Below are 15,537 nucleotides of genomic sequence, written 5' to 3'. Positions count from 1 at the left end.
AGCCGTTCAAGTCTTAATATACATTTTATTTTTGTTCTTTTGACATATGAAAATGATCCCATTTACACATTACATTAACATTACCCTATTTTGAATTTTTTTTGTTTCTGGTGATCAAGTACTGGAAATATAGGACACTGTTTGATGGCTATGTATCATTCTGTATCACAGGAAAAAATGAGTAATAATTTTTTTATGTCTCCCCCCCTTTATTAAATATTGTCACAAATGCTGGCAGTAGTCCTAAAACTGCAATTAATTTAATAAATCATTCATATTTAGAAGTTGTCAACAACTCCAACAAAACTCCTTTAAGAAGCATAACATGAACTGTACTTTTTCAGTCTATGGTCTATTCAGCATTTAGATCTAAAGATGATAGATGCATTACATAGAAATGTACTTGTGTTTGTCTCTTTGAAACAGTCAACAAAAGCATCAAAAGAAACACTTAATAGCTATATTGAGCTAGATGCTCAAACAATAATTACCTCTCATGGACTAACATCTTGAAATTACATCTCGACAGAGTTGGGTATAACGCGCTACAAAGAAACGCTTTACTGTATTCTAATGACTTTTTCTGATAATGCAGTAATGTAACGCATTACATTTTGAATTGACATAATTTGATTACAATTACTGATGTCAATAAAATTACGTTACAAAAGTATCAAATTTTATATCTTCAGTGAACAGAGGATGGACCAATCAGACAGGGTTTACAGGAAAATACATGGAAATACTTGTATTATTGGCTGACAGTCTCAACTCTGCCAAACGCTCGCTCACACAGTCAGTGTGAGGAAAAATAGGTATATGCAGATTTTTTTTTTCTTTTTCATGGGTTGAAACACTAACATCCTCTGATGCTGAGCAGGAAAACAAGGTGTGTAAATGTCTATACGAATTCCAGTTTACGTGAACATCATATGAGCCGAGCATAAGGAAAGATAATGTACTCTGCATGGCACTGTAGCAGCTAAACCCATACAATGATAGATTAGCTGTGTCTCCCCTTGGCTAGCGACACCAAACTAACCTAGTCAGAAAAGTTCTATATTTTATCGGCCTGGTAGTCCTACACACAGTGACAATGCCCAGGCAAGTTTTATGATAAATCCAACTTTTTTCAGATCATGTCATACATTGACACACGCTAAAATTACTGAAAGAACTATGAGTTTCACTTTGTAGTGTATTTTTGAAGGTTTGATATGTTCTGAAAGTAAAGTAATTAGTAATCTGATTATTTTTTACATGCAGGCAGTAATCAGTAATGTAATCCGATTACAATTTTAAAGTAGTAATTAGTAATCTGTACTGGATTACTTTTTTTTGAGTAACTTACCCAACACTGGTGCTCAATAGTATCTTGAAATAATAATAATAATAATAATAATAATAATAATCAGTCCCGAGAGACAAAACTCTTCAAATTAAAACTCAACATCATTAGATGGCTTCTTTTTTGTGATCCCCATCACATACTGTATCCATTTGTAGTAGTTGCCTACCCGTGTGTATACGCCATACTTTCCCTTCTTGGCACATTCCTCCCCCCAGCTAACAATGCCTGTAAGGAACCAAGTTCCTTGATGCTGGTTGGCATGGGGTCCCCCACTGTCCCCCTGACATGCGTCCTTTGATGCGTCCTGATAGCCAGCGCAAAACATGTAGTGTGTGATCCGCTCACTGCTGCTCTCCTTACAATCGCTTCTATCCACGTATGGCACTTCAGCTATCTGAAGCGTCTCTGCAGTTCGCCCATTAAAGAGCAGCCGGCCCCAACCACTAATAGTGGCCAGTGTGCCAGATTGAAGCAGGGTCTCGCTTAAGCTGCTGGGCCCTAGGCAGATGGACTGCACATGGTCAGTGAAGAGGATGGAGTTGCGTAGGCGCACAAGAGCAATGTCATGGTTGTATAGGCTGGTTGATGGGTCATAGCGAGGGTGCATTATAGCCTTCTCCACCTCTAGGTCCTGCTCTGTGCCTTCTTTCTTGTTGACATTGTGCTCACCTGTGGGACATGCAGCATGTTAGTATAGAACAGCGTTGGATTTGTCACCTTCCAAATGACCTGGATCATTTTAACTAAATTTAATTTAGATCTAATTTATGAATCATTACTTTATTAGGAACACCTGTACACCCACTCATTCATGCAATTATCTAATCAGCCAATCATGTGGCAGCAGTGCAATGAATAAAATCATGCCGATACAGGCCAGCAGCTTCGGATGATGATCACACACATCAGAATGGAGAAAAAATCTCAGTGATCTCAGTTATTTTGACTGTGGCATGACTGTTGGTGCCCAGTGGGCTGGTTTGATTATTTCTATAGCTGCTAATCTCCTGGGTTTTTCCTGCACAGTAGCCTTACTCAGAATGGTAGAATAAAGAAAAAACATCCAATAAGTGTCAGTTCTATGGACAGAAAAGCCTGGTCAATGAGAGAGCTCAAAGGAGAATGTCCAGACTGGTTCGAGCTGACAGAAAGGCTACCGTAACTCAGAAAACCACTCTTTATAGTTGTGGTGAGCAAAGAGCATCTCAGAGTGTATAACATGTCAAACCTTGAAACAGATGCTCTACAAAAGCAGAAGACTACCTAGGGTTCCACTTCTGTCAGCCAAGAACAGAAAACTGAGGCTGCAGTGGGCACAGGCTCACCAAAACTGAACAGTTGAAGACTAGAAAAACATAGCCTGGTCTGATGAATCTTTATTTCTGCTGAGGCAAACAGATGGTAGGGTCAGAATTTGGCACCAACATCATTTATATCCATGGACGCAACTTCCCTTGTGTAAACAGTCCAGGCTGGTGGAGGTGGTGTAACAGTGTGGGAAATGTTTTCTTGGCACACTTTGGACATGATAATACCAATCAATCATCGCTTGAATGCCACAGTCTATTTGAGTATTGTTACAGACCATGTGCATCCCTTCATGGCCACAATTTACACATCTTCTATTAGTTACTTCCAGCATGATAATGCACCATGTCACAAAGCAAAAGTCGTCTCAAACCGGTGTCATAAACGTGACAATGAGTTGTTCTTCAGTGGCCTTCCCAGTCACTGGATCTGAACACCTTTGAGATATGATAGAATGGGAGATTAGCAGCATGAAAGTGCACCTGAAAAAAAATCTTCAGGAATTGTGTGATGAAATCAAGTCAACATAGACCATAATCGCAAATGAATGTTTCCAAAAAGCTTGTGGAATCGAGGCTGTTGAGCGCAAAGGGAGGCCCCACCCAGTATTAGTAGTGTTCCTAATAAAGTGCTCAGTGAGTGTACTGTATATTATAACTATGAAAACCCTTCTTTAGTTAAACCTTTTCTTTAAAAAGTAAAGAGACAAAAAGTTTCCTTTTAGTTACTGAGGTTTAGGTGAATACATAGCATTAATTACCTGCTGTGTTTGTGTGTTTATTAGTAATTTTTAATTCTACTTTCCAACTGACTAGGTTTGAAAATTTTGTAAATCATGCTGTATAAATACTAAATTAAACATATTTGTTGTTGCTGTTAGACTGGAGTCTTACCTACTCTGATGAAGAACGCTGTCTGCTTGCTCTCTTGTATACAGTGTGCTGCAGTTATGACCCACCGCTCGCTTAGAATAGAACCTCCACAGAACACCTGCTGCGTGGAGCGCAGCACCAACGCCACCTACAGTACACCAGTCAGCAAAGCCATGCTTATACATTGTCAAAATAACATATGCTGCATTTTAACTGCTTATTCCAACATCCTTGATGGCTCATAAGTAACAGCTGTTGTGAAATTGCCCACACTCTCACTGTACCTGCCAGGGAATGTCTCCAGGCGATGCTGAGTCTCCACCAATGATGCGAGTCCTATTGTTGACTGACTCTGTGTTGTTATAGAACCACGTGGGTAGTTTGGTACGAGAAGGTGTGATTTTGCCCTTCTTGTGGCTTACGGTTTGGTTAGTGATGAGAACACTTGGGTGTACACTTCTGTCAGGTTCTGTTCTGTTAGTCAAAGTGGAGCGTAAAGACCTCACATAGATCCTTGTGCTCTTTTTTCTTACACCACAGGGGAACTTCACTGCAAACACACAAACAAAAAATATCTATTTTAAATATATTTTAAGGTCTTACTTCCTGCTTCACTACTCTTTGGACGCTTTTGCTTACCCTTCTGTGCTTTGCTCCCTTGCATTTACATTCTAACTTCATATTTTCACATCAGCTGTTCAGCAAAGTGCTCAAAACAACCTAATTTCACACTAAATGTGGCTACATTAAAACCAAAGACTTTTGAGACTGAAATATTACAACAAAAAAGGGTTTTTCTCTGAAAGCGGATTACTTGCCTCTTGTAAAGAGAAATAAATTTTTTTTGAAGAGACACAACACAACTGCTTCCACACAGACAAATGAGAAAGAAAATGCCTCATGCCAAGCCCTTCTTCAGAGGATTGTAGTTCTTGAAACAAAACTACCTGCGGTACTGCCACCTTCGACAGAACACATAGGAGGGCATCACCGTGGACCCCCTCAGCCTACAGTCGGTGAGTCCTGTGATTCCAATGCTCCTAAACATGTGAAACAGAGCTAGAATACCCCCAGCAGAACAGGTGACAAAAGTCACTGATGAAAGTATGAGCAAATACTGATGGTATAAACTGGGAGCTAAACCCAAAAATGCTCAAGATATCAGATGGTTGTCACCGGCATCGCAGATTGGAGCAAGGGCATGTTCAACTCCCGACATGACTTGACAAACCAATACTGGTTTTCTTCCACCCCCGATTAGTCTTCAAAATAGATTTGAACCATTAATGAATGTGGACAAAGAAACCCCATATATGCCCAGGCATAATTACAGCAGCCAGCAGCTAACACGTCAGCTAGCAAGCACTCAAGGTCAAGCAAGCAGCGGCGATCTGCCGAGACCACAGCCGAGCCCAGCACTCTGATAGTGTGGGACTCCATTATCAGAAACATTGGCAGCAGCACTACTACCACTTGCTGCCTTCCTTAAGCAATGGTTTCTGAGGTAAATAATGAACTTCAGAGCATTCTGCTAGAGCATAAAACTGTGAATCGGGTTATAATGCATGTTGGGAAAAATTTTGTTCTGAAAGAGCAGTCAGAACTACTGAAGAGGGATTTCAAGTAACTCTTTGATTAGATTAAATGTTCAGCCGTTCATAAGTGGACCACTCTCAGCCAGAGGAACAAATGTTTTCTCATTTGCTTGGTCTAAATACATGGCTACACAAAACCTGCAACATGAAAGGACTGAACTACATCGACAACTTTAATCTTTTCTGGAGTTAAAGTGATCTGTTTAAATCTGAAGGCCTGCACCCAAACAGACTTTTGGAGCAAGAGTGTTAAATGATGATATCCTCTTCTCCCTCCTTCATCCATCTGCAACGTGTGCCAATCCTCTCAAACTGAATAGCACACAAACACCACTGCAGTGTCTGGATGACAACAGGTCCACACTTCAATATCTGGACAGACATTTGGTCAACACACCCCACAAGGAGACAGCACAGCCAAAACACCCACTGCTTAGGAACTCAACCCAGGCTGAGCCCCACCCACAGAGTGTTCAACAGTTGGACTGTGATGAATTAGAATGGCTCCAAGATACAGGACTGAAGGATGAGTTCCTGGAAGAAAGCAAAGGAAGTCAAGATATCATGCTTCAGCCTCATGTACAGTCACTCCCATGTGACACTTTCTCACTCTCATCAACATCACCTTCATCTCTTCTTTTAGTCAATGATCTCATCACCACAAACAACTTGAATTTTATGTTTCTAAATGAAACTTGGTTAGATGACTGCTGTAGTGCAACAATCCTCAATGAATCGGCCCCTACAAACTTTACTTACAGTTGCAATCAAAATTATTCAACCCCAACTGCAAATCAGCTTTATTGTCAAAATGTACAACAAATCAAACAAAAGCAATTGAAATACTTCAACACAATGAATGCTTCAAGTGGTTTTCCCAAATTCAACGGAAAATGCAACTTATAATGATTTCTCCAGTTTCAAAAATTATTCAACCCCTTCATGGCACACATCTTTATTACCTAGTAGAGCACCTTTTGCTGTTATGACCTGCTGCAAACGAGATGCATAGCTTCTGGCAGCGTTCCTGAGGAATCTTAATCCATTCCTCATGAGCAATGGCCTCCAGTTCAGTAATATTCTTGAGTTTGCGTGCTGCAACCGCCTTCTACAAATCCCACCAGAGATTTTCTATGGGGTTCAAGTCAGGTGACTGTGTTGGCCCTGTAGTGCCAGAGGATGCAAAGCAGCCCCAGAGCATCACTGAGCCACCACCATGTTTGACTGTGGACAGTGTGTTCTTTCTTCATTCTTCTTCCTCCAGACATACCGCTGATCCATTGTGCTGATAAGTTCCATTTTGTTTCATCACTAAACAGAACAGAATCTCAAAACTTCTGTGGCTTATTTATATGATTTTGAACCAACTTTTCTTGTACTTTTGGGTCAGTAGTGGTGTATGTCTTGGATTTCTGGCATGTAAACTGCATTTAGTATGCACCTTACTGTGCTCACTGAAACTTCAGTGCCTGTTGCCACCAAGTCTTGCTACAGGTCTTTTGCAGTCACTCAAGGGTTTTTCAGAACCTGCCTTCTCAGAAATCTGGTTCCTTTTTCTGCCCTATCCAGGTATTTCATTAATTATCTGCCCCTAACCAGTTCAGGAATTTCATGTATTCCAGCTCAAGTACACCTGGTGCAACTAATAACCCTTGATTAGTTGCATCAGGTGTGCTTGAGACAACACCGGTTTTGCATATTTGTGCTGTTGTGAGGGATTCTATTCAGGGGGTTGAATAATTTTGAAACTGGAGAAATCATTATAAGTTGCATTTTCAGTTATTCAACTATTTCAATCGCTTTTGCTTGATTTGTTCATTGCAAACAGCTGAAAATCTGTAAATTTTGACAATAAACCTGATTTGCAATTAGGGTTGAATAATTTTGATTGCAACTGTACTTCTCAAACATTATAAACAGCACCATCAACAACACATGTAGTCTTTTTGCTACAGTAGAGAAATTAACAAACCCACCAACTCAGATTCCATGTGAAATGCTCTCTGACTGCAAATGCAATGAGTTTGGATCTTTTTTTCCAAGAAAAAAAAATTGACATTAGAATGGTGATCAGCTCGTCCTCATGTTTCACTGAAATTAGACAGCACCCACCACAACAACTTCACAACTATGTCAATATATCTACTGTTGAGGAAATTTCTGCCAAGTCTTGATGCACTGCTGTCTCGACACACTCCCTACATCCATTTTCAAAAATGTTTTAAGTGTTTAGGAAAAGATCTCTTAGACATAATAATTGCCTCACTACTCTCAGGCACTTTTCCAAACCGCAATTGTTAAGCCCCTTCTGAAAGGTTATCTGGATAACATGGTTTTAAACAACTATAGACCAATATCAAATCTTCCTTTCGTAGGCAAGATCATTGAAAAGGTTGTTTTCAATCAGCTGAACTGATTTCTATCCTCTAATAGCTATTTGGATCATTTCCAATCTGGTTTCCGGCAGCATCACAGCACAGAGACGGCACTCATAAAGATAATTAATGAGTTAAATACTGATTCAGGCAAAATAATGGTGCTGGTTTTATTGGATCTCAGTGCTGCTTTTGACACTGTCAATTACATATACTCCTAGACAGACTGGAAAACAGGGTAGGGCTCTCTGGGGCGGTCCTTGGCTGGTTCAGGTCATATCTAGAAGGGAGGGGTTTCTATGTGAACATAGGCAGCTATGAATTTGAGTAGACGTCCATGACATGTGGAGTCCCACAAGGCTCAATCCTTGGACCGCTGCTGTTAAACCTGTATGTGCTCCCACTAGGCCAAATTATAAAGAGGAACCAAATTGCATACCATAGCTATGCAGTGGACACCACGATCTACCTAGCCCTGTCGCCAAATGATTACCACCCTATAGACTCCCTGTGCCAGTGCCTTGATGAAATTAACAGTTGGATGTGCCAAAACTTCCTTCAGTTAAATAAAGACAAAAGAGAAGTCACTGTATTTGGAAACAAAGATGACAGCCTCAAGTTGAACTTGTACCTTGATTCCAGGGGTCTAAAGACAAAAAATCAAATCAGGAATCTTGGTTTCATTTTGGAGTCTGATCTAAGTTTCAGTAGTCAAGTGAAAGCAATAATCAAATCAGCCTACTATCACCTCAAAAATATAGCGAGAAGTAGGTGTTTCATTTCCAGTCAAGACACAGAATCTTGTTCATGCATTCATTACCAGCAGGGTGGATTACTGTAATGGACTTCTCACCGGTCTTCCCAAAAAGACCATTAGACAGTTGCAGCTCATTCGGAATGATGCTGCCAGGATTCTCACCCGAACCAAAAATCAGAACTCCAGTCCTCAGGTCTTTTTAGCCTCACATTTACTGACTGAACACTATGCTGCACTTTACTGATTGAGCTGCATCATTTCAGCGCTGTAAAATTTCCCCTTTTTACCCATTATCTCCTGCTCATTTTCATGCATTTTTGTATTTACTTTTATTTCTTGTTCTGATATATTTTTAAGACCTTGTATTTTCTTTATAATTTTTATGTAAAGCGTTTTGAATTACCATTGTGTATGAAATGTGCTATTTAAATGTGCTATTTGCCTTGACTAATTGCACTCTGTGTTGAAGGTTTAAATGTTAGATGATGCAAGAGAATCTCAGCAGTCATTGTAAAAGCTGTATATACTAGATTACCTTCAGGCATACATTTGACCTCCTCCACTAGTTTGTACCCAGTAGCACAAGAACACGCTGCACCTTGAGTCTCCAGTGTGGAACAGAAGTGCATGCAACCTCCGTTGTTAACATCACAGTGCCGGGCAGTCACTAAGCAGTGTAAACAAACATGGATCTCATTGGTCATGTTGGGAAATTACATTGTGACATTGTGCTGTTTTTTTAATGGGAATTTTTTTTGAGAGAGAGATCTTTGGTCTCACCTATTTCACAGTTGTGTCCAGTGAAACCTGGTTGGCAGTGACATATGTACGTACTCTTTTGGTCCTCACATGTGCCTTGGTTTTTACACGGTGCTGCTTTACACTGGTTCACGTCTGTAATATGAAAATATTTCTTTGATCCAAATTTCTTCTTTTTTTTTTTTTTTTTAAATGTATTCAAGATATAAACAACTTTTAGCTGCAGTAAACAATTATAGGAATAACTTACAATCATAACTTGACCAAAACTCCATCTGTAAAACCCACAAAAAACCCATAAGTTTAGTCATGTCACACCTGTGCTGTACAGTACAGTGATTGGTACAGAGTTCTGTGATACGTGTAGTATTGTGAGTTCTTCAGTTACTCACTGTTTTCTCATCATTTTCGAAGACTTCTCTGGCCTCCTCCACGTTGCACCTCTCCTCGAAGCACTCTCTTTCCAAATTCCCCTTAAAAAACTCCTCAAAGGCACCTGTGTTTGCACGCCTGTACCTCTGCAAAACAGTATCTGCCTCCCACTTATCCAGGAACACTGGCCCTGGGTAGATAGAGTCTTGAAGTGATTAGTACTAAGCACAGATCTCTAAAACCATATTTACAGTAGGCACTTATTCTTCCATTACTAGTCTTTAAAGCATTGTTGCATGTATTGTTATTTATGGAAAGCCAAGAGGCATTTTGATCGCATACTCATGTCTTCCATTGTCCTAGTTTGAGCATTGTGAGCTACTGGATGTCTTACCTGCAGAGATCTGCAGCTTTTGCTGTAGCAAAACCCAAACAATGAAAAGAACAGAGAATACAGCCATGACTGCGGAGAGCAAATTTATTCCACGCTTCGGTCAGAGGCTAAGTAACCTGAGCCAGCACTCCAAAGTGCAAAAGCATGTTTGTTCTACCCACACTGTTTTGCAGTTGTGTGTGTGTGTGTGTGTGAGAGAGAGAGAGAGAGAGAGAGAGAGAGAGAGTGAGTGAGTGAGTGAGTGTGAGAGTGAGTGACTGACTGACTGACTGACTGAGTGAGAGTGAGTGAGTGAGAGAGAAATTTATTCACGTTCAAGTACATATGGGGCTTATCATTTATCTTTGCTGAAAACATGTTAATTTAGCTGTTGGGGGGGGGGGGGGGGGTTAAGTATATCTATTAATCTGTGCATTTAGGACAGTTAGCCAACATGCAAATGCTTTTAGTAATCGATGCAACATACATGAAATATTAAAACAAAAAAGTTATCAAATGTATAGTTTTCTTCATGTACTAATTACTAAATAATGAGTCTTTATTTATCACATTTACATATGCACAGTGAAATTCTTTTCTTCGCATACCCCAGCATGTCAGGAAGCTGGGGTCAGAGTGCGGGGTCAGCCATGATACAGCACCCCTGGAGCAGAGAAGATTAAGGGCCTTGCTCAAGGGCCCAACAGTGGCAGCTTGGCAGTACTGGGGCTTGAACTCCCGACCTTCCGATCAATAACCCAGAGCCATAACCGTCAAGCCACCACTGCCCCTAAATGCTAATAATGTCATGTACTGTTTATATAGCATCCTCACCAGCATCTAGTATTTTCTGAGTGGATTAAATACGTTTGTCCTCCACTAGATGGCAGGCTTGCAACTTTAAAAAAAAAAAAAAAAAAAAAAAAAAAAAAAAGAAAAGAAAAGGTCGTGCAGTACTCTAAGGTAAAAATGAATAAATAAATAAGTCAATATTTGCTGGCTCGGGATCTGGTCCAGAATTAATAATGTATTGTAGTTATGCTATTGGTAATGAGCTGATTACAAAATTCAGAAATGAGGTTGGTCATATACTGTGTGCAGTTGTGTGCAGTTTCCCATTATAATCATTAGCTTATAAGCATTTTTTCTCTCCTTTGCCTTTTTCAGAAAATTAAAACTCTCCATCAGCGCCACTGATGGGTATACCTGAGGCTCCATGAGTGCAATAAAATTAAACATGGCCTAAAAATGGACTAACTGAACCCCAAGAAACATAGATACCATTAGTGTCATTAGTAGCAAGGAAGGAGCTGAATAAGCACACTGGAGGAGAACCCTGGAGGCTACAGTTCAATTCCACTTTTAACCAGCAATTTTAAACCCCTTAGTGTCTAACACAGGATCGCCCAGGCCTTCACCTTAGGGATCCCCTATGCTTCTCAGATGGAGTGGTCATATCGACTGTGGGCTTTTTCATCTCATGTAGCCAATACCGAGCTAAATTATTCATATTCTTGCAATTAACGCTGGCCATCAACCCTCCTGTGAGAGCCACTCAATCTATGAAAGCAACAGTAGCAGAAACTTTTTAGACATGAGAGGGGGTGTTGATAAGTACCTCTCATAGGAAGCAATTAACAAACAGTGTAATTGTAGCCCTAGGCCATTTCAGAGGGCGTCAGTAATTAGAACTACATCACTCCAAACTTTTTTTAAATTGCATCACTTAATAAGCTTGCCTTTGAATCCTGAGGTTGAATGTTATGTAATGCAGAGAGTAGTACATGCACATCTTTACCATTAAACTACCAGCCGTGACAGCAGGGTTGGCAGTTCTATATAAAAAAAGGTGAAGGGAATGACTGACGTGCAGGATCACAGCAGTGCTAATGTATCAGAGAAGAGCTGAAGCCTCTATTTAGCTATATTTATGCAGACACACAGGAGTATAAAGCGTGTTCCTAATACTCTGTCCCTTCTCACCTCTTCTTTGGGGGTGAAGGCCATGTAGCTGTAGAATACAGTACAGATTGGATGTACAGTACTGATGCACATGTCCTCAGGAAGACTGTATATGTGTCAGGATGTATATGTGGAGGTTGATTTGATTTATAAAGCAACATCTTTTTGGCACCGTCTCCAATTAGACCAGTGGCCAGGCCGGGGGCGGCAGCCTGCTCCTGTAGATGATAAACACCAGAGAGATTGATAGTACAACACTTCTTCACCAGAGAAAAGCAGGTGGTGAGCAGAGCAACTGGTCTTATCTGCTCCTTGTATGTTTCCTTGTGCCTCTCTAATCGAGGATTTCAGCAAGGAACGGTGGCTGTTGTTTCAGGCTTGTGAACTTGGCTAGCAATGTATTTAATGGAACATTTTAGTGTTTTTCGACCTAATCATTAACCATTGAAAGTGTACTACACCACTTATTTTTAACATATGCAATTACCACTGACACATTTTTACACATTTCTCTGTAATGAGAAAAGTACAAAAAAGCTGTTTACTTGCAATCATTTATAATGGAAGTCTAAGGGCATTTCTTTAAAATATGTGACTATCAAAAATTCTAATAATAAAAGTGTAGAAGGAGGCAGACATGAGATTATATCTTACCATGTTATTCCGCAATTTTATCACTTCAGCTCAAAGTGATGAGAATGTTTCAGGGGAAGGGTGACCATATGACAACAATATTTATATCAAATAATACACGATGTGGGCACTTTGTGACTTTGTTGAAGGTTTCAGCATGTGTGCACACTCCTGACTTGCTTCTTCATGTATTATCCACTGTTTATAGTACATGGTTACATACAGTATGGAACTAACATTCTGCCTCGCTTGTGTTTTTAAACAAAAGTTACTTAAAGCTATTTGGTCATTTTTCTCACCAAATATATATGACCTATGCTAAACATGGCATGTGGCATATGATTAACATACACTACATGGCTAAAATTTTGTGGACATCTGACCATCACACCCATATGTGGATCTTCTCCAAACTGTTGCCACAAAGTTGAAAGCATACAATTGTATGGGATGTCTTTGTATGCTGTAGCATTACAATTTCCCTTCACTGGAACTTAGGAACAAACCTGTTCCAGCATGACCATTCCCCTGTGCACAAAGCGAGCTCCATGAAGGCACTGTTTGCCAAGATTGGAGTGGAACAACCACCCTGACCTCCTGGGATGAACTGGAATGACAACTGCACCCCAGGCCTCCACGACTGACAGTGTAATCAGTGCTCAACCTCACTAAGGCTTTTGTGGCTGAATAGGCATTAGGCCATGCTCCAAAATCTAGTGGAAAACTTTCCCAGAAGAGTGGAGGTTATTTTAACAGAATAGGTGGGCTAAATCTGGAATGGGATGTTCAAAAAACACATATGGGTGTGATGGTCAGGTGTCCACAAACTTTTGTAATTGAGCAAACAGACTACACCAAAGACCTATCTTTCAGAGATCACAAGTTTGAATCCTGACAATGCCACAACGATCTGTGGCCAGGAGCCAAAGGAGCAAATTGGCCATGCACTCTAGGTGGGAGGGATGGCATACTCTTTGTCCCCTGTCAATCACAATGACACAAGCCAATCCTGGGCATCACTTTCCCCATGAAGCAGCATGAGCAGCAGTTCAAAAATATGTGGTTGACTGGTCCCCTTCACCCTCCCTATTTAATAGCTGTCGTCTGATAGCAGAGACCTGGCTGGTGGATGGGAATTGGCAGGCGACCAAACTGAGGAGAAAATGGCGGGGGGGGGGTTAGTAATCATTTCAACGTGCTGTAAGCCATGCAAAAAACCAAATTCACTTTGTTCTGTGAATGTTAACAAGTTTGAATCCACCAGTAACTGGGCTATCACTGATAGAAATTTAAATTATCGCTTCTATTGCTACACCAACCATACACAAGTTATTGAAATAACTTGTGTATGGTGTAGCAGTAGAATTCAGAAGCCATTCTTTTCTATCCTTTCTACAAGCACAGCTGACAAAGATGGTCTACCAGGTCTGCCTGTGTTTTGGCAGCTGGTCAGATTAAACCGGATTGTTTATGGTAGTGACTCTGCGTGAGCGCATTTGTCATGCGGTTTCTGCTATTATGCTCCGAGATTGAGTCATGTAGCGTGAACTTTAGTAAACTCATTTCTTGTACAGTGTCAGCCCGGCTGAAGCAATGCAAATCCGTTTAACTGTTCTGTTTCCATGCAAACCAGTTACAGGTCATTTTTTTCAGTGGACAGTGGAATGGGGGAAGAAACACACCCTGCCATTCCAACAGGCAAGAAAGTGATTCTTTATACTATTGAATATTTATCAGAAGATAAACTGACTCTGACTCCTTACCATGAGGTAAAAAATGAGAAGTTGCATGAATTTCAAATGTAATGTTATTTTAGACATTTAACATTGTTATTACAGTATGTGATTATTTACCTAATGTTGAATGTGGTGAACTGCATGATGTCACGTGTTTACTTGAGATCACATGCAATTTCAGGGCACAACATGTGATCATATAAATGTGCATGCTGTCACGTGTAAATAACATGTTCTCATGGAATGTTTTCGTAAGGGTTATTTCTGTTAAAATAGTAATTGTTAAGAATAATACACAGTAACAGTAAATAGTGAATCTGTGTTTTAATATTGTAGTTTGTTTGGTACAATGACAATCTGGTAACTCTACTAGCTTCATGTTTAAATTGTTGTCAGATCAAATTTGCACATCTGCCTTGAACAACAGTGTAGATTGAAATTTGAAAATGCTGGAGTATATCTTTAAGCCTTCATGGCCCTGTGAGACTGTCTGTGGTGTACAGTGTGTCGCATTGCTGATGGTATCTGGAGAGAGATGATGGTGATGCAGCCCCACTGCCTATGAACTTTCCTAAACATAACACTACTCTGTGTACTTTATCTCTTAATGGTCGTTCAGGCATATCCAGAGGAGTAATATCAGCATGTCCACTCAGTGGCAGTATTAGACGACACATTCTCAACTCCTATTTTGTGGCATACCTCACCACAAGGCACACTTTGAGAGATTTATGGGTATTTAAAGCATTCTGCCTCAGGTGTGTGAAGTTTGTAGGTGGTCCCAATGTGCTATTAACCAGAAGAGGTGGGCCCCTTGTATGCCTAGCTCTCTCCTCAACATACAGAACCATTCAAAGGTTTGGGCATTATGTATATACATATTTCCTTGTCTTAATGCCATTTTGTTTCTAAACAAATGAACAAATGTATACATTTATTTCTGAATCAAAGTGTTTGAAACAGTTTGTCTTAAAATGACATAGCTTTCAAAAACATTTCCTTTTCATTTAGATCATAGGAGAAGCAGTGAAAAGCACAGCCTATTTGGGAACTACGTATAAGAAAAGCTTTCTCAGTCAAGCTCCCTCATGAACCTGGTTGAGAAGATGCCAAGTGTGTGCAAAACGTCTTCAGGAACACTAACAACACTGTTCTTGGTCACTACATAATTCCATATATTATTTTATGGTGGTATTGTCTACATTATTATTATATAATAATAAAATATATTAAAAATGAAGAAAACCTTTCTACAAGCAGACTTTTGACTGGTAAAGTATGTCACGTTTTATGCATGGCTCCAAGTCTGTTACTTACTTTACAAGATGGAATTTTTGGTCTCTGGAGATAGTAAATCTAAAGATCAGCTTAAAATCAAGATAAAATAAATAGCTGTACTAAAGTGCTTGAAAGTAAAACTTTGTAATGGAAAGGATGTACAAAT

General features: G+C 40.0%; 1 protein-coding gene across 2 annotated transcripts; it reads right to left on the bottom strand.

The window, feature by feature from the left end:
- Positions 1-5: 5 nt before the first annotated feature.
- f9a (coagulation factor IXa) lies at positions 6-9,913 on the bottom strand. Of its 2 annotated transcripts, none has more exons than XM_053630866.1 (8): positions 9,784-9,913; positions 9,410-9,594; positions 9,268-9,292; positions 9,039-9,152; positions 8,794-8,925; positions 3,816-4,081; positions 3,553-3,679; positions 6-2,020 (listed from the first exon to the last, which is right to left on the bottom strand). In XM_053630866.1, exons 1-8 carry the CDS (start codon positions 9,848-9,850, stop codon positions 1,440-1,442), a joined length of 1,497 nt encoding a protein of 498 aa, XP_053486841.1. In that variant the 5' UTR covers positions 9,851-9,913; the 3' UTR covers positions 6-1,439. The 2 variants fall into 2 exon arrangements, with proteins under 2 accessions (XP_053486841.1, XP_053486842.1); XM_053630867.1 differs by having other exon boundaries at positions 9,410-9,579.
- Positions 9,914-15,537: the final 5,624 nt, after the last annotated feature.

This window comes from Ictalurus furcatus, chromosome 8, assembly GCF_023375685.1.
Source record: "Ictalurus furcatus strain D&B chromosome 8, Billie_1.0, whole genome shotgun sequence".
In the NCBI taxonomy this organism is placed as follows: domain Eukaryota; kingdom Metazoa; phylum Chordata; class Actinopteri; order Siluriformes; family Ictaluridae; genus Ictalurus; species Ictalurus furcatus.
The sequence above is the reverse complement of the archived record's forward strand: the minus strand, read 5'-3'. Positions and strand labels throughout refer to the sequence as shown.